The sequence below is a fragment of the Ranitomeya variabilis genome, chromosome 6 (genome assembly GCF_051348905.1).
Source record: "Ranitomeya variabilis isolate aRanVar5 chromosome 6, aRanVar5.hap1, whole genome shotgun sequence".
NCBI lineage: Eukaryota > Metazoa > Chordata > Amphibia > Anura > Dendrobatidae > Ranitomeya > Ranitomeya variabilis.
In genome coordinates, this window is record NC_135237.1 from 65746420 (window position 1) to 65771480 (window position 25061).

Here is a 25061-nt window from a genome sequence, read left to right on the forward strand (position 1 = left end):
TCTCTTATCTGAGAGAATTGAGTCCATTATGCAAATCAAATTCTGACTAGCGTGTGAGCATAGTGTGATCCGATTCTCTCCGATGAGGAGAAAATGGAGAAAGGATGCCTTCATCTTCTCCATTCTGTCAGTCATGTCATCCGAGTGAAATCCAATGTTTTCCACTGACTCATTGACTTGCATTGCCAATCCAAATATTGGATGCAACTCGGGCATGCAACTTTTTTTTTACTCGAAACGGCTCAGTCTGAAAAAAAATGTGACATGTGCACAGCCCAACAGAACAATATTGGTTCCGGTGCGATCCGATGTTTTGTCGGATCGCACTTGTACCGAAAATAAAGCCGTGTGCATGAGCTCTAAAGCCTACTACTTACACCCATTATTTACTGCCTTTATTCAATCATCTGACTAGATGGCAGCTCACACCTAGGTCCTGCCGTGATATGTGACTCCAGAGTCATGGCTGCATCGGGACCAAAAGTTTATTTTGCCCTCTTAGCCCTGTATCTCAATACCCTGACCAAGGCAAACTGGCTTGTTGACCATCGTTTCCAAATATGCCGAGTGCCCCCTTTATATACTGCTCCATTCCATTGAGTAACCTGTATTATTAAGTGATAATACACATATCTTTTAGTAAAGGTAAAAAAAAGGTTTATTGATCTCTGAAAATGACTATAATATAATTTACTTAGAAAATGAAAACACATAAAAATCATTTTCCTGATGTAAATCCTGACAGTTTCCATGATTTACATGTTCTAATAGTTTATCTCTCAGGTCTTAGTTAAGAGCAGCACTTGAATGTGAATGCTTGATGGCTGATTTAGTACGTTATTGCTTGCTGACACATGAGTTAGGCAGTATATGGTGTAATGAAAAACGTCTGTCACACTACTGCATATAAATTAGTGTATTTCAGTGATTTCATCGTGCGGGCCTGGAGATTACACTAAACGAATCATGTTCTGCACATATTTATCTGCGATAACATAGGAATGCCCCGACAATACAGATGTTCTGCGGAGAAGCTCTATAGCAAAGTCACATATTGTTTTTTTTCTAATATAGGGTGAAGTTTTGCCAGATTCAGCTCCAGGTGAAGGGTATGTGAACATGTTGCGTTTTTGTTCGTTTTTTTTCTGTGTAGATTTGTCACAAAACCTAGAGGATTTCCTAGTACCAGCAAAGAGAATGAGATTCCTGAAGTCTCATGCGCACGTTGCTTATTCTTTCCTTGCAGATTTACATCAATTATTTCAGTTTTTGCTGCATATTTTCATACTAATGAGTGAGCAAAATTCTACAACTAAAATGCTAATATTTTAAGCAGCGTTTTTCCTGCCCAGAGATGCAGAAAATACATAACGTGTACACAGGGTTTTTCCAGGAATGCACCTAAGTTCATATGTCCATCAGTGTGACCACCATACACAATAGCGTAAACTTTATCAGAGTGGACGAGTTCATAGACATCATCACTGTCCGCATTGGGTCTCACAATTTGAATTCCCAATCAGTATGTGTTTGTGGGAGGAAACTGGAGAACCTGGAGGAAACCCACACAAACATGGGGAGAACATACAAACTCCTTCCAGATCTTTTCCTTGTTGGGATTTGAACCCAGGACCCCAGCGCTGCAAAGCAACAGTGTTAACCACTGAGCCACCGTGCTGCCCAATTATCACTTCATAATTAAACTCAGATTTTGAAGACAAAAAATATGTAGAAATAGTTTGGTACAGATACACTACAGTATTGACCACTGAGCCAGTAGATACAGGAGGAATCCAGCTCACGGACAAGCAATGTCAGGTGAATATGGTCCAGAGGATTTACGATAAAACCTTCATGTTAGCAATTTTATTTTGAAATATTATTATTGTACTGTAATTTGGGTAGAACTCTAAGTGATGCTGACTGGAGACTTTTTTGGTCAAGAGCAGCTATTATGGCATCTTGTATCACTTACAAAGAGAACCAATATAAGAGCATTTCTGGTACCATACTCCAGAGTTTATACATAAACTAGACCCAACTATTTCTCCCATGTGTTGGAGATGTGCCTCGTTGAGAGGAGGAGGAGTGGGGTGATGCTGCAGGCCTCAGAGTGGGATGAGGGGGAGTCCAGTGCTGTGGGTGTCCCCGGCATTGCTGCTGCCTGGGGAGTCTGCCGCTGCTGCTACCCAGGGTGTCTGCCGCTGCGGGGGGCTCTGCCGACATTTTGTGAAAGGCCAGAGCCCCTCGCAGGTCTGTGGTTTCCTCCTGTGAACTGCGGGGGGGCTCTGGCCTTTCACAAAATGTCGGCAGAGCCCCCGGTGGACACCGCGTCGGTCACACCATCCCCGCACGGGCTTTGCCTAGTCAGCCGTTTACAGATTAATACTCTGCATCTTCATGGAAACTATCAATTATTTGCCTACATGGGCACTCTTTTCTCCAAACCTCTGCATAGCACGTAACTGAGGAAGGTCCAGTTTGAGACCGAAACGTTTTTGTTGCTGACAATAAAATAAATCTGCAGATAAAATAAGTTGAGTGCCAGGTTTATTTATATATGGCAGAGCCCCCGCAGCAGCAGACACCCTGGGCAGCAACAATGACAGAGGCGGACACCCCAGGCAGCAACAGCGGCTGGAACTCCCTCATCCCAGCCTGCAGCAACGGTACCGGTAAGGTATATAAGCATTATAAGATGCACCCCCATTTCCACCCGAAATTTTGGGGGGAAAATATGCGTCTTATAATGCGTAAAATACGATATTTAGTATTTGTATCCACATATACATTTAGTTACTTACTTGACTAGCCATATTGTTATACCAAACTCGCAGTGTCTTTATGTAAAATTACATTTGTACCTACTTTACTATTCATATATTTTCAATACACTGTTGACAGCGTTATGCAGCACGTCTCCCTACCTAACCTTGACATACGTCACTTTTGCTAAATACAACTATGTTATGTGCCCTTTTTCTTATATTTGTGTTTCTCCCACACCTTTTATTCTTGACAAATGTAATATAATTTTTTTATTTTCATACATTGTTCTATTGACTTTTTTATCAGTTCTCTGGTGTTTTGCTCCCTTTAATGATCAGATTAGTCTTTCTTCGGAATTCATATCCTAGACGTATGCACACACATACTTCCTATATTTATACAATTACATAATTTATAACCTTGTGTACCAATGTGCATATATATTCATCTAGTCTCCTGCGACTCCTCTTAATTTATGTAATTATATATTGTATGTGCAAATCCTCTTATAACTCGTGAGGGGTTGTATAAGAAGACATGTACTTTACAGCTGAGCCCCTAATCTTTTAGGACCCTAGCAACACCTCTGGTCTGTAGTGTAGTGTGTGTTGTATATTCACCTACCACCGAGTTCTCTGATATCTAGTGCCTTTCTCTCCTCTTCTGAGTGATGTCACCGCTCACCAGACAGACCGGGTCACACTGCGCTCTAGGTAACCCGGATGTGGATTTATTAATGTAAGCCTATGGAGCGTCAGAACAAGGTCCCATAGGTTTGCATTATAGAAGAGACTTCTGGCCCACACCGAGAGCGTAGAGTGAGCCGAAGTGTCTGAAGAGCGATGACAGGAGATTCCAACAGCTAAATAGGAAAGGGTTATTTACAGTTAGAGCAGTCAGACTGTGGAATGCCCAACCACAAGAACTAGTAATGGCAGACACTACAACAGCTTTTGAAAAGGGCTGGATGATTTCCTCAATAGACATAACATTGTGGGTTAAATTTAATTTAGTGACAAAATGTACAATTGGTGTAGAAAGTTAAACTTGATGGACCTAGGTCTTTTCTCAACCTGTGTATGTAACTATGTAGCTACGACATCACACAAAAGAGGAGCGGAACAGAGCTTAATCCCAGAGAAGACGGCAGTAGGGAAGTATATTACCCCACCACACTACAGTACATACACGTTTAGTAAAAAAACAAAACTTCATGAGGGTGCTTCAAACATGTGCGACGTACAGTATTGGTATGCCTTATATTTCAGAAATATTCTATTACAAAGGAACATTAATTAATTCAGAATGTTTATTTAAATTTTTTTAAATTAGGAACTGCATGGAAGAATGATGTGATGTGCTTGAAGGTGCCTTCATATTCTGCAGATGCTTTTTGCTGGTCAGAAGGCCACAGGCAGATGTTAGAAATCTTTCCGCACAGGTATTATTTATTACGTGTATTTGTGCGCCATCATATTCCACAGAAAATTCCCTATCTGTATGTCTTTGGAGTGTGGGAGGAAACCGGAGAACCCGGAGGAAACCCACGCAAACACGGGGAGAACATACAAACTCCTTGCAGATGTTTTCCTTAGTGACATTTAAACCCAGGATCCCAGTGCTGCAAAGCAACAGTGCTAACCACTGAGCCACCGTGCTGCCCAAGTACAGCTTTAATGATGGACTTGCTGTACTTTCTTCAGGGCACTAGATGTATATGGTGCCCTAACGACAGATTGGAAAAATGCATCTTTTTCTGATGCTGCGAGCAGCCCTGGATAATCCACGCCGGCAGGATGATATAATCCGGCGGAAGATGGAACCTATGGGAAGAGATATAAAACAAATGTAAGTAATAGGACTCCATATTAGAAGATACTGCTTTGGTGTCATTATGGCAGGACAGTAGAGAAATCTTATCTGTGCAGAGGAACAGGATCATTGTCAGTCATCATACATGTGACAATCCCACCACTGACAGATAACATCTTCTTCACATGAATTATTCTCACTGGCCAACATCAAACAACATAGACCTTATGATCACACTTACGTCTTCTAGGTTCTCGGTCTGTTACTGTTTTGGCATTTTGCTCTTCAACCAGTTTTATTGCAGACTTATTATTCTTCTCAACTAGAAATTCATATAAAAAGTAAAAAAAACAAGTCAATGATCATTGTCAGTCATCATACATGTGGCAATCGTACCACTGGGAGTTAACGTCTCCTCCTCGTGAACAATTCTCAATCGCCGACATCAGACAACATAGACCTTATTGTCACACTTACCTCTGCTAGGTTCTGCCTCTGCTACTATTTCTGGGTCTTGCTCTTCTCCCAGTTTTATTGCAGATGTATTTTTTGTCTCAACTGGAAATTCATGTAAAAAAGTAAGAAAGACAAGTCAATGATCATTGTTAGTCATAGATGTGACAATCCCACCATTGACATATAATATATCCTCCTCGTGAAATATTCTCAGTCGCCGACATCAGACAACATAGACCTTATTGTCACACTTACCTCTGCTAGGCTCTGTCTCTGCTACTATTTCTGGGTCTTGATCTTCTCCCAGTTTTATTGCAGATGTATTTTTTGTCTCAACTGGAAATTCATGTAAAAATGTAAGAAAAACAAGTCAATAATCATTGTTAGTCATAGATGTGAAAATCCCACCATTGACATATAATATATTCTCCTCGTGAAATATTCTGAGTCGCCAACATCGGACAACATAGACCTTATTGTCACACTTACCTCTGCTAGGTTCAGTCTCTGCTACTATTTCTGGGTTTTGCTCTTCTCCCAGGTTCAATACAGATTTATTTTTCTTCTCAACTGGAAATTCATATAAAAAAGTAAGAAAAACAAGTCAATGATAAACTCCTGTAAGATTAGATTTATATCTTCATCTAGTAGAGTTATTTTATTTTTGTACCTTATAGTACTGGGATTCTGGCATTGCACCATAAGGCTATGGTCACTAGCAGCTTTTTGCAGTGTTTTTGCATGTAAATTGTAAGCTACTTTTTACAGTGATAGCAAAAGCTGTGAGATGTCAGAAATCTCATGCAGACATTTTTTTTTCCTAGCTAGATCTGAGAGTCTCAGTGTTTTTGAAATCTGAATCATGTCAGTTCTTTCAGCATTTTTGCAGTGTTTTTTCAACCACAGGAAGAATAAATGGGGAAGGGCCAAAGAGCGCCGGCTCATGCACACTACAGTATTTTGATCTGCCTTCAGCAGGGCACAGAGAAGTGTGCCTGCGCAGGAACATGATGGGGGAACACTATGTGGATGACATAGGACCCATCACCCACACGAAGCAGAGGAGAACGGCATCACAAGAAGAGAGGAGGCTCTGGATTAAGACCAGTGATGCCCATTTGTGAGTATAATAAAATGTCTTTTTTTTTTTTTGCATGGCGTCTTGGAGACTTATATACAGAAATACCAGAATGCTGTAGCACAGAGCTGAAAGGTGGTGGTCTTAGGTTATATGATAAAAATCTGCTGACAGGATCTCTTTAATATGACATTAGTTGCAGCAGTGTTATCATATAGTCCATTACTTAAAACATCTGTGTCACATTAATGGTACATATAGGGTTAGTTTGAGGCCTGTTCGAGCCATAGGCACAGTATTCATGATCAGTATCAGGCACCAGACTGTATGGCCCCTTATATCTTTTAATGCACAGCACGAGAGCGTGAGAATTTTATACATTGAAGTGTTGGATTGTTGATTATTTTAAAGGCACAAAAAAGCAGTGATTTTCTGAGCCCTCATGTAACATTCACATTACACTTTTTGATCATTCGCTATAACAAGATGTCGTATAGACCTGCACATACCTGACAATATCGGAGAGGGTGACTTGCTGTTAGCAGTGAAATACTCACTATCACCATCACTTGTAGTAGAAGAAGATTCTTTCTGCCTGTTTGGGAGAAGAAAAATAAATAAATCACAAGTGAAAGCAATTAAAAATAAAAAGTCTCCTTTCTGTATGGGCAATTAGGACACTTGGACAAAATGGAGGGGATACCTTGCACAGGACTGCCTTCTATCAGCAAGAATGAATAATAACTAGTGATAAAGGGCTTTAATGAACTGGAAATGAAAGGCTGGTCACAATGATCAACTGTTATCACCAGCGTTCAGGGCCGTCATCAGGGCATTACTGTCCTGACTGGCGTATGGGGCCCAGTGGCAGAGGGGGCCCGCATCAGGCCCAGTCTCTTCTGCTCATCAGGCCCGGGCCCCAGCGGCAGGCTTCTATCGGTAACAGAACCTGCGTCCAAGACGCAGGTTCAGTTACTCTATTGCAGCCTTGAGGGCCCGTGTGGGCGCTGAAACGCCGGCAGGGATCTTCGCTTCGCCGCAGGAGCGCGGCCAGGTAAGGAGACATTTTTTTCTATTTTTTTTAATAGAAAGCACCAAGCCGCAATGTGGACCATGTGTCTCCATCTAGCCCGGCACAGAAGGGAGACAGGGAGCAGAATGAAGATAAGGGGGCAGAATGGAGACAAGGGGGCAGAAAGGGGGCAGAATGGAGACAAGGGGGCAGAATGGAGACAAAGGGGGCAGAATGGAGACAAGGGTGCAGAATAGAGACAAATGGGGCAGAATGGAGACACAGGGTGAAGAATAGAGACAAAGGGGCAGAATGGAGACAAGGGGGCAGAATGGAGACACAGAAAGCAGAATGTAGACAAGGGGGCAGAATGGAGACAAAGGGGGAAGAATGGAGACAAAGAGGGTAGAATGGAGACAAGGGGGCAGAATGGAGACAAGGGGCAGAATGGAGACATGGGGCAGAATAGACAAGGGGGCAGAATGGAGACAAGGGGCAGATTGGCGACAAACGGGGGAAGAATGGAGACACGGGGTAGAATGGAGACAAGGGGCAGCATGGAGACAAAAAGGGCAGAATGGAGACAAGGGGCAGAATGGAGACAAAGGGGGCAGAATGGAGACACGGGGCAGAATGGAGACAAGGGGCAGCATGGAGACAAAGGGGGCAGAATGGAGACAAGGGGCAGAATGGAGACAAAGGGGGCAGAATGGAGACAAGGGGGCAGAATGGAGACACGGAGCAGAATGGAGACAAGGGGGCAGAATGGAGGCAAAGGGGGCAGAATGGAGACAAGGGGCAGAATGGGGACATGGGACAGAATGGAGACAAGGGGGAACAATGGTGACAAGGGGTCAGAATGGAGACAAGGGGGCAGAATGAGACAAGTGGGCAGAATGGAGACAAAGGGGGCAGAATGGAGACAAAGGGGGCAGAATGGAGCCACAGGGGGCAGAATGGAGACAAGGGGGCAGAATGGAGGCAAGGGAGCAGAATGGAGACAAGGGGCAGAATGGAGACAAGGGGGCAGAATGGAGACAAGGGGGCAGAATAGAGACAAGGGGCAGATTGGAGACACAGGGGGCAGAATGGAGACACGGGGCAGAATAAAGACAAGGGGGTAGAATGGAGGCATGGGAGCAGAATGGAGACAAGGGGGCAGAACGGAGACAAGGGGCAGAATGGAGACAAGGGGCAGAATGGAAACAAGGCAGAATGGAGACAAGGGGGCGGATGGGAGACACAAGGGCAGATGGGAGACACGGGGTGCAGGATAGAGACATGGTGCAGGATGGAACAGATGGGGCAGGATGGAGACAGATAGGTGCAGGATGATGGGGCAGGTTGGAAATAGATGGTGTAGGATCATGGGGTAGGATGGATACGATGGAGACAGATGGGGTAGAATCATGGGACAGATGGGCAGGATTATGGGACAGATGAGGCAGGATCATGGGACAGGATGGAGAGGTCATATGGGGCAGGATTGGACCTCACATGGGGCAGGATAGGAGAACATATGGCTGGACCCAAGAATGAGATACACGGGGCCAGGATGGGGGATATTGTTACCATTAAGGGATATTATTACTGCAGTGATGTTTTTGAGGATACGGTTTTAAATGGGGGGGTGGTCCTGTTACTGTGCAGCCTAACACTGTCGTTTTTTTTCTTCATCTGTTGTAGTTTAGAATTTGGGAAAAAAAATAAGTAATGTGTTCTGCAAGCGGTGCTCTAGATAACTGTTATTTCCTGCAGAAACGAGCCCTGACTGGATGAAGTGACGGCGGTATGTGCTGGATGAAGATTAATAGCAAAGATGAAAGACTTCACCTAGAGACATCACTGGTGAGTCAGCGTGTTACCTGTACACTGATGCTATACACTGTATACTATATACAGCAGTCTGGTGTACAATGTCACCAGTGATCACTGTATTACCTTTACATTGTACACTATATACAGAGCTCCTGTGTATAATGTCACCGGTGATCACTGTATTAGCTGTGCACAGACACTGCATACTAAGTACAGATCTCCTGTGTTTAACCCCTTCATGACCTTGGGATTTTCCGTTTTTCCGTGATCGTTTTTTGCTCCCCTTCTTCCCAGAGCCATAACTTTTTTATTTTTCCATCAATATGGCCATGTGAGGGCTTATTTTTTGCGAAACAAGTTCTACTTTTGAACTACATCATTGGTTTTAGCATGTCGTGTACTAGAAAACGGGAAAAAAATTCCAAGTGCGGTGAAATTGCAAAAAAAGTGCAATCCCACACTTGTTTTTTGATTGGCTTTTTTACTAGGTTCACTAAATAGTAAAAATGACCTGCCAGTATGATTCTCCAGGTCATTACGAGTTCATAGACACAAACATGTCTAGGTTCTCTTTTATCTAAGTGGTGAAAAAAAATTCCAAACTTTGCTAAAAAAAAACAATTGCGCCATTTTCTGAAACCCGTAGCGTCACTATTTTTCATGATCTGGGGTAGGGTGAGGGCTTATTTTTTGCGAGCTGAGCTGGCGGTTTTAATGATAGCATTTTGGTGCAGATACGTTCTTTTGATCGCCCGTTATTGCATTTTAATGCAATGTCGCGGCTACCAAAAAAGCGTAATTCTGTCGTTTCTAATTTTTTCTCGCTACGCCATTTAGCGATCAGGTTAATCCTTTTATTTTATCGATAGATCGGGCGATTCTGAACGCTGCGATACCAAATATGTGTAGGTTTGATTTTTTTATTGATTTATTTTGAATGGGCCGGAAGGGGGGTGATTTAAACTTTTATATTTTTTTCACATTTTTTTTTACTTTTCTTTTACTTTGCCATGGTTCAATAGCCTCCATGAGAGGCTAGAAGCTGGCACAACTCGATCGCCTCTGCTACATAGCAGCGATCATCAGATCACTGCTATGCAGCAGAAATGCAGGTGTGCTATGAGCGCTGACCACAGGGGGGCGCTCACAGCTATCCGGGATCAGTAACCATAGAGGTCTCAAGGACCTCTATGGTTACCATTCTGACGCATCGCTGACCCCCGATCATGTGACGGGGTCGGCGATGCGCTCATTTCCAGCCGCCCGGCCGGAAGCGCCGGTTAAACTAGTTTTAACTAGTTGATAGCGATGGGTGAATCACGATTTCACCCACCGCTATTATGGGCACATGTCAGCTGTACAAAACAACTGACATGTCCCGGCTTTGATGCGGGCTCACCGCCGGAGCCCTGCATCGAAGCGCGGTATCTGACCTCGGACGTACTATCCCGTCTGAGGTCAGAAAGAGGTTTATGGCACTTATGGTGATATTAGTATTGTGTTTATTTTATTACTGATCACTATTGTAGTATTCAGTCACTATGTGGTGGTAATATGTTGCCCGGCCATTGTGTGACGGTATTTGTTCCTTGTATGCGCTATTATTGGTGATCATATTGTGGTAATATGTGGTCTGGACATGTTGTGGTGGTATTTGTTCCTTGTATGTGCTATGATTTGGTCACTATGTGGTGGTAATATGGTGTCTGGTCATGGTGCCATGGTATTTGTCCCCTGAATGTGGTATTTGTCATTTTAAAAATAAATAAAAATATACCTAAATTGTATTGGATATTTTAACAAATGTTTAGTAGGGTAGGGTAGGGCCCGACCTTGTCATGGTGGCGGCTTTAAAAATCTTTTGACTGTGGACAGTTCGAGGGAAAGAGGCGGGGCTGGGGTGGAGCCTGGGTGGAGTCTCAAGGGGGACCCAAAAATTTTGCCAGTATGGGGCCCCGAAATTCCTAGTGGCAGCCCTGCCAGCGTTATCACAAGCCAGACCCCACGGTGATGATCAATCATAGGGTGGTGGGTTCTGGATTTAGTATTGTGTAGTATGTGTCTTGTATTTGGTATTCTGAAGACATGTCAGTACTATACCCCATAATAATAATCTACTCACACGTCTGAGTGTTTTGTGCTGGTCTCTAAAGAACAATCTGGAGATGGCTTGTGATCTTCATTGCTCATCATCCTGGTATTGGTTGCATATAGCTAAAATACACAGAGTAAAATTAAATATATATACAGTAGTTTAAAACTATTTTTAGTTATAGTTTTGTTGATTTACTGATCACATACCTTAGAAAGTCTTTGAGAAGATGATACATAGTTTAAGCTTTCTGGCCAGTTACTGACCTCACTTGTGTCACCCTCATCTGAATCCATATGTTTGGGTCTCCAAAAGCCAGCTACAAATTATAAGTATTATCAGAGATTATTAATATTATCACAAACAGTCACCATGTTATTACTAATAATATTGGGAACATATTGTCACATAAAATGAAAGACAAGACAAATGGCAGCTTTAACCAGATGACGTCTCATTCTACTTACTGTCAAAGTAGCGGGTGTCCTCCTCTGACTCAAGAGTTGGACGATACAGTATATACTGATTTTGAAGGTTCTCAAAATTTAACCCACTCAGGAATGGATGACTCTTGATCTCATTTGCTCCTCCTGGAAAAGGAAGACAAGAAAAAAGTGATCCAGACAATGAAAGGAAGACTGTACATGTTATTTTAATCTAAACTGAAGACATAGCAGAGCCAAAATATACTATAAGTCATAGCAAGAAGAATGGGGAATAGACAAGAAGGTAAAGCAGAGACCTCTGTGCTGATCCTTATGGATTTGTCAGGTCACAGAGGAGTTGTAAGTCATTATTAATACTACTATATACATTACCTGTCCCGAGTCTATGTTTTGGATCTTTTCTGAGCAGCTGAGTCATGAAGTCTTGAGCATCAGGATAATCAGTGGAATTTTGAATTTTCTAAGTGATTTCATCTGTTGTATAAAAAGTAAATTTTACAGAAAAGAAAGTCTCTAGATTTTCTATCATTTTAAAGAAATTATCAAAAACAGCAAGTAACTAAACCAAAGAATGAACCTAACAACTGAACCAAATTACTATGGCATCACACAGCATTCAGATTATTTTACTTACCCTTGATGATGCTCTTGAAAATATCTTTTTTGCATCTTCCGTTAAATGGCACTTGGCCGGTTAGAAATTTATATAAGATGATCCCTATTGCCCACCAGTCAATGGGTCTTCCATAGCCCTTCTTTAAGATGACTTCTGGGGCTGTATAATGATAGGTGCCAGTTATCTGGAAACCAACAGAACAATGAGAAGATGAACAATGAAAATAACTGTGACAAATAATATCAGTGGAAAAGTTTTCTATGTGAGAAAATATCAGAGAAGCAGAAATAGATCAGATCTGTAAAGAATAAGTTTTTTATGTATAGCTAACCCCATCATCACGGAACTCTCTGGTGATGTCTTTAGTTGGAGCCTTGTAAATGTCTGATGTTGGTCTCATGAGTCCGAGTCTTGAAAGCCCAAAATCGGTGACTTTGATATGTCCAGTTGATGATAGAATGAGGCTGTGAAAGAAAAGATATTGTCAGCCATAAGTAATAACCCATAGACTGTATACCAAACTATAACTGTCTTTCCCTTTATTATACTGCTGTATTCACTTACTTTAAAGGCTTCAGGTCTCGGTGAACCACACCATAGCTGTGCAGATATTCCACAGCAAGAACCGTTTCTGCAATGTATATGCGTGCCAAGGCGAGGGGAAAAGGACCATAAGACTGTATGAGCCTTTCACAGTCTCCTCCTAGATCAGAAAGCAAATATGACAGGTGAGGGTTTGTTACAATGTAAATTACACATGATGAGTGTGAATGAGAAATAAGCTGACATTGGGGCAGGGAGTCAATCATAGAGACACACTGTGTGATGTAGAGCGTATACTGTATACTGCAGAGTAGTCCTATACAGAAAGAGAGCTCAGATCTGCCCCCTGCTGGTAACCTCTTACATTGCACTGTCAATCTCGGACATTGGCATTTACAGCAGGTGACCTGGAGGCGAGCTGCTCTATGCTCTCATCGCCCCCATTCCATGTTAGTGGTTTGCTATGGCTGCTGAGTGTCTGCGGAGACTACTATCCTTGCCATTATGGTACTTCTGTGAAGGTCAGTGTGTAGCTTGGCTTCATAGGGGACCAAGATTTTCACCATATTCTGCAATACCCATGTTGCAGTACATAGTAAATATGATTATATAATTGCAAATTCAGGTCCCTTATGGAGACTAAAAAATAAAATAATAATAAAAATATTGGGGGAAAGAAAATTAAGTATAAAAATCACTTTTTTTCATTCAAAACAAATAATAATAAAAAAATAAGCTCAGATGGAATTGTAGTGTTTTTGTTGCCCCGACATCATAAAAGAATGCAGTAAGAAGCAATGAAAATGATTATCTGTCAGAAAGATGTAATCCTCCTAAACTGTTCTTATGAGCATGTAGAGTAATGAAACATAAATACATTGGGACCTTTATATATTTAAGCAGATATGGGCTGGATATAGATACAATGGATAGGTCTTACCTGCTTCAAAGTCCATGACCATACACAGATGGTGTTTAGTTGGGAAGGAACAAAACGTGGAGACAACAAAGGGACAATCGGAGAATATTGCGATATCCCTTTCCAGATAGGCCATTTCAAGATAGAATGGATGATCCAGTTCGCTCCTGGCTTGTTTCTTCATGGCGAATACCTTCTTTGTGTCTTTATGACGCACTAAGTGGACGGCCCTGTAGAGGAGAAAAATCCATAGTTTATACTGAATTCTTACTAACAGTCTGTCTATATGTCAAAAGATCTTCTGTACTAATAGTTAATAGTAGATGTACGGCCGTCACTAGAAATCAATGTCTGGAAATGCACAAAATAACTCAACATGAATGATCACTTATGGGAGGTTATCATCCATGTCACATCCTAACTGAGCTGAATAGTGTTCACTAGATGTGGACTAGATGACTAGATGTAGATTAGATCTAGTGCACAGTGGTGTCTATAACAACAACAAATCACCAAACAAAAAATAAGCCCTGACAAATCTCTAACGGACAAAAAAATGTCACAGGTCCTGGAAAACAGTAACATTGACAGTAGATGTGGACTCATATACAGGAATTTCCCTAAGGCAGGACATATAGACAGAGGCATCATCAGAAGGAATTTGGGAAGAATGTAGATTATACATAAAGCTCACCCATAAGATCCACTGCTGATCTCTTTGATCTGGGTATAGTCGCTCTTACTTGGTTTTCTCATAGGGTTCAATGATCTGATCACGGCCTAGAAGAATAAGAAATGACAATAAGACATAAAAGTTGCAGGAAAATAAAAGCTGCAGATGCAGGAACTTCTCTCCATTATGTCCCTGCTGATTACACTGCAGCAGATGTAGAGGACATGATACAAGCAGGACGCTCCCCAGACACTATTATATTATAGGGATATCCTCCATACACATATATCATTGTACTGGAGGGGATGGTAGGGGACATCACACAGAGGAGACAGGAATAATAATAATAGGTCCAATCTACATTAAGAATAGAGGTAACCCGCTGTCCTATGGGGTGTAACATGTGATGTGTAATTCATACCCCGTTATCGGATGATATACAGATGTTGTCTCTGATACTTACACTGGCAGATTCGGGGATCTCTGGTATCTCAGGTATTCCACCGTCAGCAGTTGCCGGCTCAGTTGTCTCTAAAATAATGATAAAATAATGAGACATCATGTATTAGATTATATCAATACTTAATATATAACACATCGATATAAGGAAGGAAAGACAAGTAAATGGTATAATACTAGTTATATGGATATTCTGCACATACTGCATATAATTATGGCACATCCATAGATAGATATACTCTACCATAAATGTGTGATTGTTCAGGATCTGACAAGGACTTGAATGGAGACCCTGTGAGGTTCTTTGTGCATTTTGGGGCTGAGAAGATCCCAGAAGAGAGAACCAGAGGGGTTTTCAGAATTGCATGAGCCCTCTCCATTATAGTCTATAGGAGGTCCAGGAGCCGTCTCCGGCCTCATACAGAGGGTGAAGAGTAAATTTATATATTATATAATAGCTAGGAGGATACCCCTGTATTAAAACTTAGCTTTTAATAATGACATCTAAAACAATAAATTTAACTGACGCAAACCAAAAACAAGTGCTCATGTGAACCAGTGCTCAAACAGTAAAATTGGTTGGATCTCACCAATGGTAGCAGAGCGGAATGCCTCTCCAATAGTAGTAGACGTATGGTCACCATAGATAATCTCCCAGGATCTTTAACTGGAGGTCCGTAGTCCACGTATAGGGATGGGTGTGGGGTAATATCTCTCTTCCCTGTAAAACCCGTTCAAGCTCCTGTCCTGACAAGGACAGGCCTCAAGTGGTCCCTATCTATGGACTCCACCAACACTTGGACCATAGCGTATTTCTCCCAACGCGTTTCATAACCAATAACGGAGACTCATCAGGGGAGCAGATATGCTAGTACTCAGCTGGCCAATAGTCCAATGAATGTGCAATAATAGTCTTTCTCAAAGCTGGGACCTGCAGTGGCTAGGTACCCATGGGTCCACAGTGGACCCAGATGTCAGCATGGGTACCTAGCCACTGCAGGTCCCAGCTTTGAGAAAGACTATTATTGCACATTCATTGGACTATTGGCCAGCTGAGTACTGGCATACCTGCTCTTCTGATGAGTCGCCATTATTGGTTATGAAACGCGTTGGGAGAAATACGGTACGGTCCAAGTGTTGGTGGAGTCCATAGATAGGGACCACTTGAGGCCTGTCCTTGTCAGGACAGGAGCTTGAACGGGTTTTACAGGGAAGAGAGATATTACCCCACACCCATCCCTATATGTGGACTACGGACCTCCAGTTAAAGATACTGGGAGATTATCTATGGTGACCATACGTCTACTACTATTGGTGAGGCATTCCGCTCTGCTACCATTGGTGAGATCCAACCAATTTTACTGTTTGAGCACTGGTTCACATGAGCACTTGTTTTTGGTTTGCGTAGGTTGAGTTTATTGTTTTAGATGTCATTATTAAAAGCTAAGTTTTAATACAGGGGTATCCTCCTAGCTATTATATATTGTTGACCCTGAGGGTGGAATAATAGTGGTGACTAATTCACACTATAGCTAATTATATAATAAATCTATATATTCTCTGGTGTCTCCATAATATTAACCCCTTCACCCCCAAGGGTGGTTTGCACGTTAATGACCGGGCCAATTTTTACAATTCTGACCACTGTCCCTTTATGAGGCTATAACTCTGGAACGCTTTGACGGATCTTGGCGATTCTGACATTGTTTTCTCGTGACATATTGTACTTCATGTTAAAGGTAAAATTTATTCGATATAACTTGCGTTTATTTGTGAAAAAAATGGAAATTTGGCGAAAATTTTGAAAATTTTGCAATTTTCCAACTTTGAATTTTTGTGCCCTTAAATCACAGACATATGTCACGCAAAATACTTAATAAGTAACATTTCCCACATGTCTACTTTACATCAGTACAATTTTGGAACCAAAATTTTTTTTTGTGACGGAGTTATAAGGGTTAAAAGTTGACCAGCAATTTCTCATTTTTACAACACCATTTTTTTTTAGGGACCACATCTCATTTGAAGTCATTTTGAGGGGTCTATATGATAGAAAATACCCAAGTGTGACACCATTCTAAAAACTGCACCCCTCAAGGTGCTCAAAACCACATTCAAGAAGTTTATTAACCCTTCAGGTGTTTCACAGGAATTTTTGGAATGTTTAAATAAAAATGAACATTTAACTTTTTTTCACACAAAATTTATTTCAGCTCCAATTTGTTTTATTTTACCAAGGGTAACAGGAGAAAATGGACCCCCAAAGTTGTTGTACAATTTGTCCTGAGTACGATGATACCCCATATGTGGGTGTAAACCATTGTTTAGGCGCATGGCAGAGCTTGGAAGGGAAGGAGCGCCATTTGACTTTTCAATGCAAAATTGACTGGAATTGAGATGGGACGCCATGTTGCGTTTGGAGAGCCCCTGATGTGCCTAAACATTGAAACTCCCTACAAGTGACACCATTTTGGAAAGTAGACCCCCTAAGGAACTTATCTAGATGTGTGGTGAGCACTTTGACCCACCAAGTGCTTCACAGAAGTTTATAATGCAGAGCCGTAAAAATAAAAAATCATATTTTTTCACAAAAATGATCTTTTCGCCCCCAATTTTTTATTTTCCCAAGGGTAAGAGAAGAAATTGGACCCCAAAAAATGTTGTGCAATTTATCCTGAGTACGCTGATACCCCATATGTGGGTGTAAACCATTGTTTGGGCGCATGGCAGAGCTTGGAAGGGAAGGAGCGCCATTTGACTTTTCAATGCAAAATTGACTGGAATTGAGATGGGACGCCATGTTGCGTTTGGAGAGCCCCTGATGTGCCTAAACATTGAAACTCCCTACAAGTGACACCATTTTGGAAAGTAGACCCCCTAAGGAACTTATCTAGATGTGTGGTGAGCACTTTGACCCACCAAGTGCTTCACAGAAGTTTATAATGCAGAGCCGTAAAAATAAAAAATCATATTTTTTCACAAAAATGATCTTTTCGCCCCCAATTTTTTATTTTCCCAAGGGTAAGAGAAGAAATTGGACCCCAAAAAATGTTGTGCAATTTGTCCTGAGTACGCTGATACCCCATATGTGGGTGTAAACCATTGTTTGGGCGCATGGCAGAGCTTGGAAGGGAAGGAGCGCCATTTGACTTTTCAATGCAAAATTGACTGGAATTGAGATGGGACGCCATGTTGCGTTTGGAGAGCCCCTGATGTGCCTAAACATTGAAACTCCCTACAAGTGACACCATTTTGGAAAGTAGACCCCCTAAGGAACTTATCTAGATGTGTGTTGCGCACTTTGACCCACCAAGTGCTTCACAGAAGTTTATAATGCAGAGCCGTAAAAATAAAAAATCATATTTTTTCAAAAAAATGATCTTTTTGCCCCCAATTTTTTATTTTCCCAAGGGTAAGAGAAGAAATTGGACCCCAAAAAATGTTGTGCAATTTGTCCTGAGTACGCTGATACCCCATATGTGGGTGTAAACCATTGTTTGGGCGCATGGCAGAGCTTGGAAGGGAAGGAGCGCCATTTGACTTTTCAATGCAAAATTGACTGGAATTGAGATGGGACGCCATGTTGCGTTTGGAGAGCCATAGAAAAAAGAAATATATATCGGAAAGGAATATCTAGTGACAAATATATATAAATTCCCTTAAAAGACTCAATTTATTGATTAAATATTTAAAAATACCACTTCCCAGTGAGAACAGACAAAATATATAAATATATAGGAAATATCAGTATAGGTGCACCTGCCTAGATAAATAACCCTACAATGGCCTACTGCCCCTGCCTGACAGTGGAGGTTGGCACCCTGATAGCAGTTTTGGCGCCCCCACTCCGCGACGGCTGTCCCCTGCTGGTCCTTTTAATACCCTGCCAGCTGAAAAGGGGGGAAAACAATAAGCAATAAAAAGAGATGAAGGAAGAACAAATAGGTAAGTATTCAGGTGCACACTATAACAATTAACCAGCTCCCTGTTTTTAATTTCCAATGAGGACACTCTACCAAGATGACAAAGTCACTTGTGGATCTTTAGGTACAATTGTCCTTGTGCATACTTGCAACACATCAACAAAAATCAAAGAATGTGACCTCAACAGGGAGATGGAAACAGATATAGATGACCTAATTCAGTCCGGATATAAAATTTTAGCATGCCAACACTGTCTGGCAAAGGATATTTCGATTGACCACCACTGCATATGAGATAAAGTGCATATAGTGCATATGGAGTAAAGTGCACAAGATGAACAAACACTATACAATAAATGTCTACTGGAAGCAGCGTTTCCCCGTCAGCAGGTCTGCTCCACTATTAGGGCACCTGCATCATTGACTATCGGTCCAGCATATCTGTGTCTGCTCCCTGAGGAACCGTATGACGGGGAAACGCGTCGGGGCGTTATACGGACAGCTAAGTGTCTCCCTAGTGGAGAATATTTTTTTCACTGGCTGCCTGTGCTAGTACCTTAAATGAATTGTTTGGTCTAGCACATTGTGTATTTATACCAACACTGATCAATGGCTATCAACTATGATTTGCACCTGCATGTGATTTTATATATATAGGTGTCACTACATCGCTGCTTCCAGTAGACATTTATTGTATAGTGTTTGTTCATCTTGTGCACTTTACTCCATATGCACTATATGCACTTTATCTCATATGCAGTGGTGGTCAATCGAAATATCCTTTGCCAGACAGTGTTGGCATGCTAAAATTTTATATCCGGACTGAATTAGGTCATCTATATCTGTTTCCATCTCCCTGTTGAGGTCACATTCTTTGATTTTTGTTGATGTGTTGCAAGTATGCACAAGGACAATTGTACCTAAAGATCCACAAGTGACTTTGTCATCTTGGTAGAGTGTCCTCATTGGAAATTAAAAACAGGGAGCTGGTTAATTGTTATAGTGTGCACCTGAATACTTACCTATTTGTTCTTCCTTCATCTCTTTTTATTGCTTATTGTTTTCCCCCCTTTTCAGCTGGCAGGGTATTAAAAGGGCCAGCAGGGGACAGCCGTCGCGGAGTGGGGGCGCCAAAACTGCTATCAGGGTGCCAACCTCCACTGTCAGGCAGGGGCAGTAGGCCATTGTAGGGTTATTTATCTAGGCAGGTGCACCTATACTGATATTTCCTATATATTTATATATTTTGTCTGTTCTCACTGGGAAGTGGTATTTTTAAATATTTAATCAATAAATTGAGTCTTTTAAGGGAATTTATATGCGTTTGGAGAGCCCCTGATGTGCCTAAACATTGAAACTCCCTACAAGTGACACCATTTTGGAAAGTAGACCCCCTAAGGAACTTATCTAGATGTGTTTTGAGAGCTTTGAACCCCCAAGTGTTTCACTACAGATTATAACGCAGAGCCGTGAAAATAATTTTTTTTTTTTTTCTCAAAAATGATTTTTTAGCCCCCAGCTTTGTATTTTTACAAGGGTAACAGAATAAATTGGACCCCAAAATTTGTTTTCCAATTTGTCCTGAGTACGCTGATACCCCATATGTGGGGGGGAACCACTGTTTGGGCGCATGACAGAGCTCGGAAGGGAAGGAGCGCCATTTGGAATGCAGACTTAAATGGATTGGTCAGCAGCCGTCACGTTGCATTTGCAGAGCCCCTGATGTACCCAAACAGTACAAACCCCCCACAAGTGACCCCATATTGGAAACTAGACCTCCCAAGGAACTTATCTAGATGTGTTTTGAGAACTTTGAACCCCCAAGTGTTTCACTAAAGTTTATAGCGCAAAGCCGTGAAAATAAAAATTCTTTTTTTTTTTTCACAAAAATGATTTTTTAGCCCCCAGTTTTGTATTTTCACAAGGGTAACAGGATAAATTAGACCCCAAAAGTTGTTGTCCAATTTGTCCTGAGTACGCTGATACCCCATATGTCGGGGGGAACCACTGTTTGGGCGCATGACAGAGCTCGGAAGGGAAGGAGCGCCATTTGGAATGCAGCCTTAAATGGATTGGTCTGCAGGCGTCACGTTGCATTTGCAGAGCCCCTGATGTACCCAAACAGTACAAACCCCCCACAAGTGACCCCATATTGGAAACTAGACCTCCCAAGGAACTTATCTAGATGTGTTGTGAGAACTTTGAACCCCCAAGTGTTTCACTACAGTTTATAATGCAGAGCCGTGAAAATAAAACATCTTTTTTTTCCCACAAAAATGATTTTTAGCCCCCCAAATTTTTATTTTCCTAAGGATAACAAGAGAACTTGGACCCCAGAAGTTGTTGTTCAATTTGTCCCGAGTACGCTGATAACACATATGTTGGGGTAAACCCCTTTTTGGGCGCACGGGAGAGCTCGGAAGGGAAGGAGCACTGTTTTACTTTTTCAACGCAGAATTGGCTGGAATTGAGATTGGACGCCATGTCGCGCTTGGAGAGCCCCTGATGTGCCTGGACAGTGGAAACCCCCCAATTCTACCTGAAACCCTAACCCAAACACACCCCTAACCCTAATCCCAACGGTAACCCTAACCACACCCCTAGCCCTGACACACCCATAATTCTAATCCCAACCCTAATCCAAACGTAAATGTAATCCAAACCCTAACCCTAACTTTAGCCCCAACCCTAACTTTACCTCCAACCCTAGCCCTAACCCTAACCCTACCCCTAACCCTAACCCTAAACGTGACTGAAATACGTGGCACTGAAATACGTGATACGTGGCACTGAAATACGTGATATGTGGCACTTAAATACGTGGCACTGAAATACGTGGCACTGAAATACGTGGCACTGAAATACGTGGCACTGAAATACGTGGCACTGAAATACGTGGCACTTAAATAAGTGGCACTGAAATATGTGATATGTGGCACTGAAATACGTGGCACTGAAATACGTGGCACTGAAATACGTGGCACTGAAATACGTGGCACTGAAATACGTGATACGTGGCACTTAAATACGTGGCACTGAAATACGTGGCACTGAAATACGTGGCACTGAAATACGTGGCACTGAAATACGTGGCACTTAAATAAGTGGCACTGAAATGTGTGATATGTGGCACTTAAATACGTGGCACTGAAATACGTGGCACTGAAATACGTGGCACTGAAATACGTGGCACTGAAATATGTGATACGTGGCACTTAAATACGTGGCACTGAAACACGTGGCACTGAAATACGTGATACGTGGCACTGAAATACGTGGCACTGAAATACGTGCAACTGAAATACGTGGTACTAAAATATGTGGCACTGAAATACGTGATACGTGGCACTGAAATACGTGGCACTGAAACACGTGGCACTGAAATACGTGATACGTGGCACTGAAATACATGGCACTGAAATACGTGGCACTGAAATACGTGGCACTGAAATACGTGGCACTATGACTGTCAGAAAATGTTCATTAAACGGTTAGGGGTGAGGTTAGGGGTAGAGTTAGGGTTAGGGTTTGGATCCCTTTATCACGTTGATGGTGGTGGGTGGCTTTTCAGTGTGTTTTCTGTTTTTTTCGATAAAAATGCATGCGTTTTTAACGCAAACAAACGCATGTGCTTAAAAACGCAAGAAAATACTGCAGGTTGTATTTCTGAAAATGAACGCATGCAGAAAAAAACCGCATGCGTTTGAAAACGCGACCAAACGCGTACAAAAAAACCGCATGCGTTTTCAATGTTAAATATAGGGAAAAAATGCATGCGTTTTTTGTGCAAAAAACGCTGCAGACAAAAACGGAAGTGTGAAACCAGCGACGCTTTTTATAGCAAAAAAGTTTTTGCGTCTCCACATTTTGAGACCTATAATTTTTCCACATTTGCTCCACAGAGTCATGTGAGGTCTTGTTTTTTGCGGGACGAGTTGACGTTTTTATTGGTAACATTTTCGGACACGTGACCGTTTTTGATCGCTTTTTATTCCGATTTTTGTGAGGCAGAATGACCAAAAACCTGCTATTCATGAATTTCTTTTGGGAGAGGCGTTTATACCGTTCCGGGTTTGTTAAAATTGATAAAGCAGTTTTATTCGTCGGGTCAGTACGATTACAGCGATATCTCATTTATATCATTTTTTTTATGTTTTGGCGCTTTTATACGATAAAAACTATTTTATAGAAAAAATAATTATTTTGGTATCGCTTTATTATCAGGACTATAACTTTTTTATTTTTTTGCTGATGATGCTGTATGGCGGCTTGTTTTTTGCGGGACAAGATGACGTTTTCAGCGGTACCATGGATATTTATATCAGTCTTTTTGATCGCGTGTTATTCCACTTTTTGTTCGGCGGTATGGTAATAAAGCGTTGTTTTTTGCCTCGTTTTTTTTTTTTTTTTCTTACGGTGTTTACTGAAGGGGTTAACTAGTGTGGCAGTTTTATAGGTTGGGTCGTTACGGACGTGGCGATACTAAATATGTGTACTTTTATTGTTTTGTTTTTTTAATTTAGATAAAGAAATGTATTTATGGGAATAATATTTTTTTTTTTTTTCATTATTTTGGAATATTTTTTTTTATTTTTTTTTTACACATTTGGAAATTTTTTTTTTTACTTTTTTACTTTGCCCCAGGGGGGGACAATACAGATCGGTGATCTGCCAGTTTGCATAGCACTCTGACAGATCACCGATCTGATTGAAGTACAGGCTGCTTCACAGTGCCTGCTCTGAGCAGGCGTCTGTGAAGCCACCTCCCTCCCTGCAGGACCCGGATCCGCGGCCATCTTGGATCCGGGTCTGGAGCAGGCAGGGAGGGAGGTAAGACCCTCGCAGCAACGCGATCACATCGCGTTGCTGCGGGGGGCTCAGGGAAGCCCGCAGGGAGCCCTCTCCCTGCGCGATGCTTCCCTGCATCGCCGGCACATCGCGATCATGTTTGATCGCGGTGTGCCGGGGGTTAATGTGCCGGGGGCGGTCCGTGACCGCTCCTGGCACATAGTGCCGGATGTCAGCTGCGATATGCAGCCGACACCCGGCCGCGATCGGCCGCGCTCCCCCCGTGAGCGCGGCCGATCGGCTATGACGTACTATCCCGTCGGCGGTCATACGGGCCCACCCCACCTCGACGGGATAGTACGTCAAATGTCGGGAAGGGGTTAATGTTTGTAGGAATATGAGATGATCAGCTTACCTTCAATCAGATCAGTTTTTAGCCCTGGCTCACTGGTATTGGGGTCAGCGATATTTCGGTGTTGCCCCTCTTTGGAGTCACCGTCCGGTGTTTCCTGATGGATATAATACGTACAATTAGTATAACTTTCACAAATACTAAATTACAGTACACAAAAGACAGAAAGGACTAAACCTGGATTTACATAATTGTGGAATTGCATGGACTATATACAGCCGCTCCGTCCAGTAAATCCACATTAATGTATAAGGGACTTGTATGTACAACAGTTCTCCAATAACATCTATTACCAGAACTGCAGCATTTACAAGAAGGAAGATAAAGCGAGACAGATGTGATATGAAAGGTCCGCACCATTGAGTACAGCACAGACTGTCACCACAGAGGATGGAGTAGAGACAGGCGGCCATAAAATATCCTGTACCTGCCTGGAGCGGACAAGGAGGCTTCTAAAATGAGAAATATGACAATCTGCTATATGACTAGTAATCTGGAGAAGATCAGACAAGAAAGACATGAGATATAGAAGATGACGGATTCTTACCAAATGCTTCAGTGAGCGGGCTATATACTCTAGTACACACAGGAACTTTTGGGCCAGTTGTTTAAAAAAGGCCAGATCTCCACTCTGGGATCTTTCTTCCGCCTATAAAAATGGAAAAAGACAAAAAAGGAAAATCATGAGAGAAAGTAGAGAATATAGGACACTATTTATGTCACTATTTTACTCCTGCAATCTACAGCTACAATTAATACATATATGGATATTTCGTATAAGCGATAAATTGCTCTTGGCCAAAATACATATTTCATGTAAATAAACTTGTATTTTATAAATATTATTCTTTATTATTTTATGTGCTTTGCCCAGATTGTCTGTTACTTACCTGTTGTACTAATGTCCTGATGTTCATCTGTAAATGCTCAAGATATTCTGAGCTTATACGACCTCGTTGGTATTTGGTCAGGCAGTCGCTCACTAGCTTCATAACCAGCCGGTAAGTGAAGCTGAGGACGCCATCGGGTAGTGGTAGCACAATGTCAAGGGCATAGGTGGTACGAATCTCCTTGAATAGTGCCAACACCTCACGTTTTTTTGAAGAAATTCGAAACATTTCTAACAAATCCAAGCGCAGTCAGTATATCACCAGCTTCGCAGCCAATCACTGACAACACTGACACCTGGGCAGTAAGCACTTGGATAAATAGTGGCGGTGCATTGTGATGTCATAATAACGGAAT

General features: G+C 41.9%; 2 protein-coding genes across 7 annotated transcripts in view; both read right to left on the reverse strand.

Annotated features, from left to right (window-relative positions):
* Window positions 1–4074: 4074 nt before the first annotated feature.
* Window positions 4075–25061, reverse strand: part of LOC143781770 (microtubule-associated serine/threonine-protein kinase 4-like) — a 61921-nt gene continuing 40934 nt past the window's right edge. For all 6 annotated transcript variants that reach the window (XM_077268580.1, XM_077268586.1, XM_077268585.1 and 3 more), the window contains 3 exons: window positions 5059–5139; window positions 4823–4903; window positions 4075–4592 (listed from right to left, as the gene is read on the reverse strand). In XM_077268580.1, the coding sequence (XP_077124695.1) occupies window positions 4495–4592; window positions 4823–4903; window positions 5059–5139 (260 nt within the window). In that variant the 3' untranslated portion in view covers window positions 4075–4494. The remainder of the gene's footprint in view (window positions 4593–4822; window positions 4904–5058; window positions 5140–25061) is intronic.
* On the reverse strand, window positions 11589–24982 carry LOC143783438 (microtubule-associated serine/threonine-protein kinase 3-like). Its single transcript, XM_077271844.1, has 11 exons — window positions 24707–24982; window positions 24364–24465; window positions 23820–23913; window positions 14698–14765; window positions 14256–14341; window positions 13583–13791; window positions 12664–12802; window positions 12431–12563; window positions 12118–12283; window positions 11856–11957; window positions 11589–11627 (listed from the first exon to the last, which is right to left on the reverse strand). Exons 1-10 carry the CDS (start codon window positions 24932–24934, stop codon window positions 11944–11946), a joined length of 1239 nt encoding a protein of 412 aa, XP_077127959.1. The 5' UTR covers window positions 24935–24982; the 3' UTR covers window positions 11589–11627; window positions 11856–11943.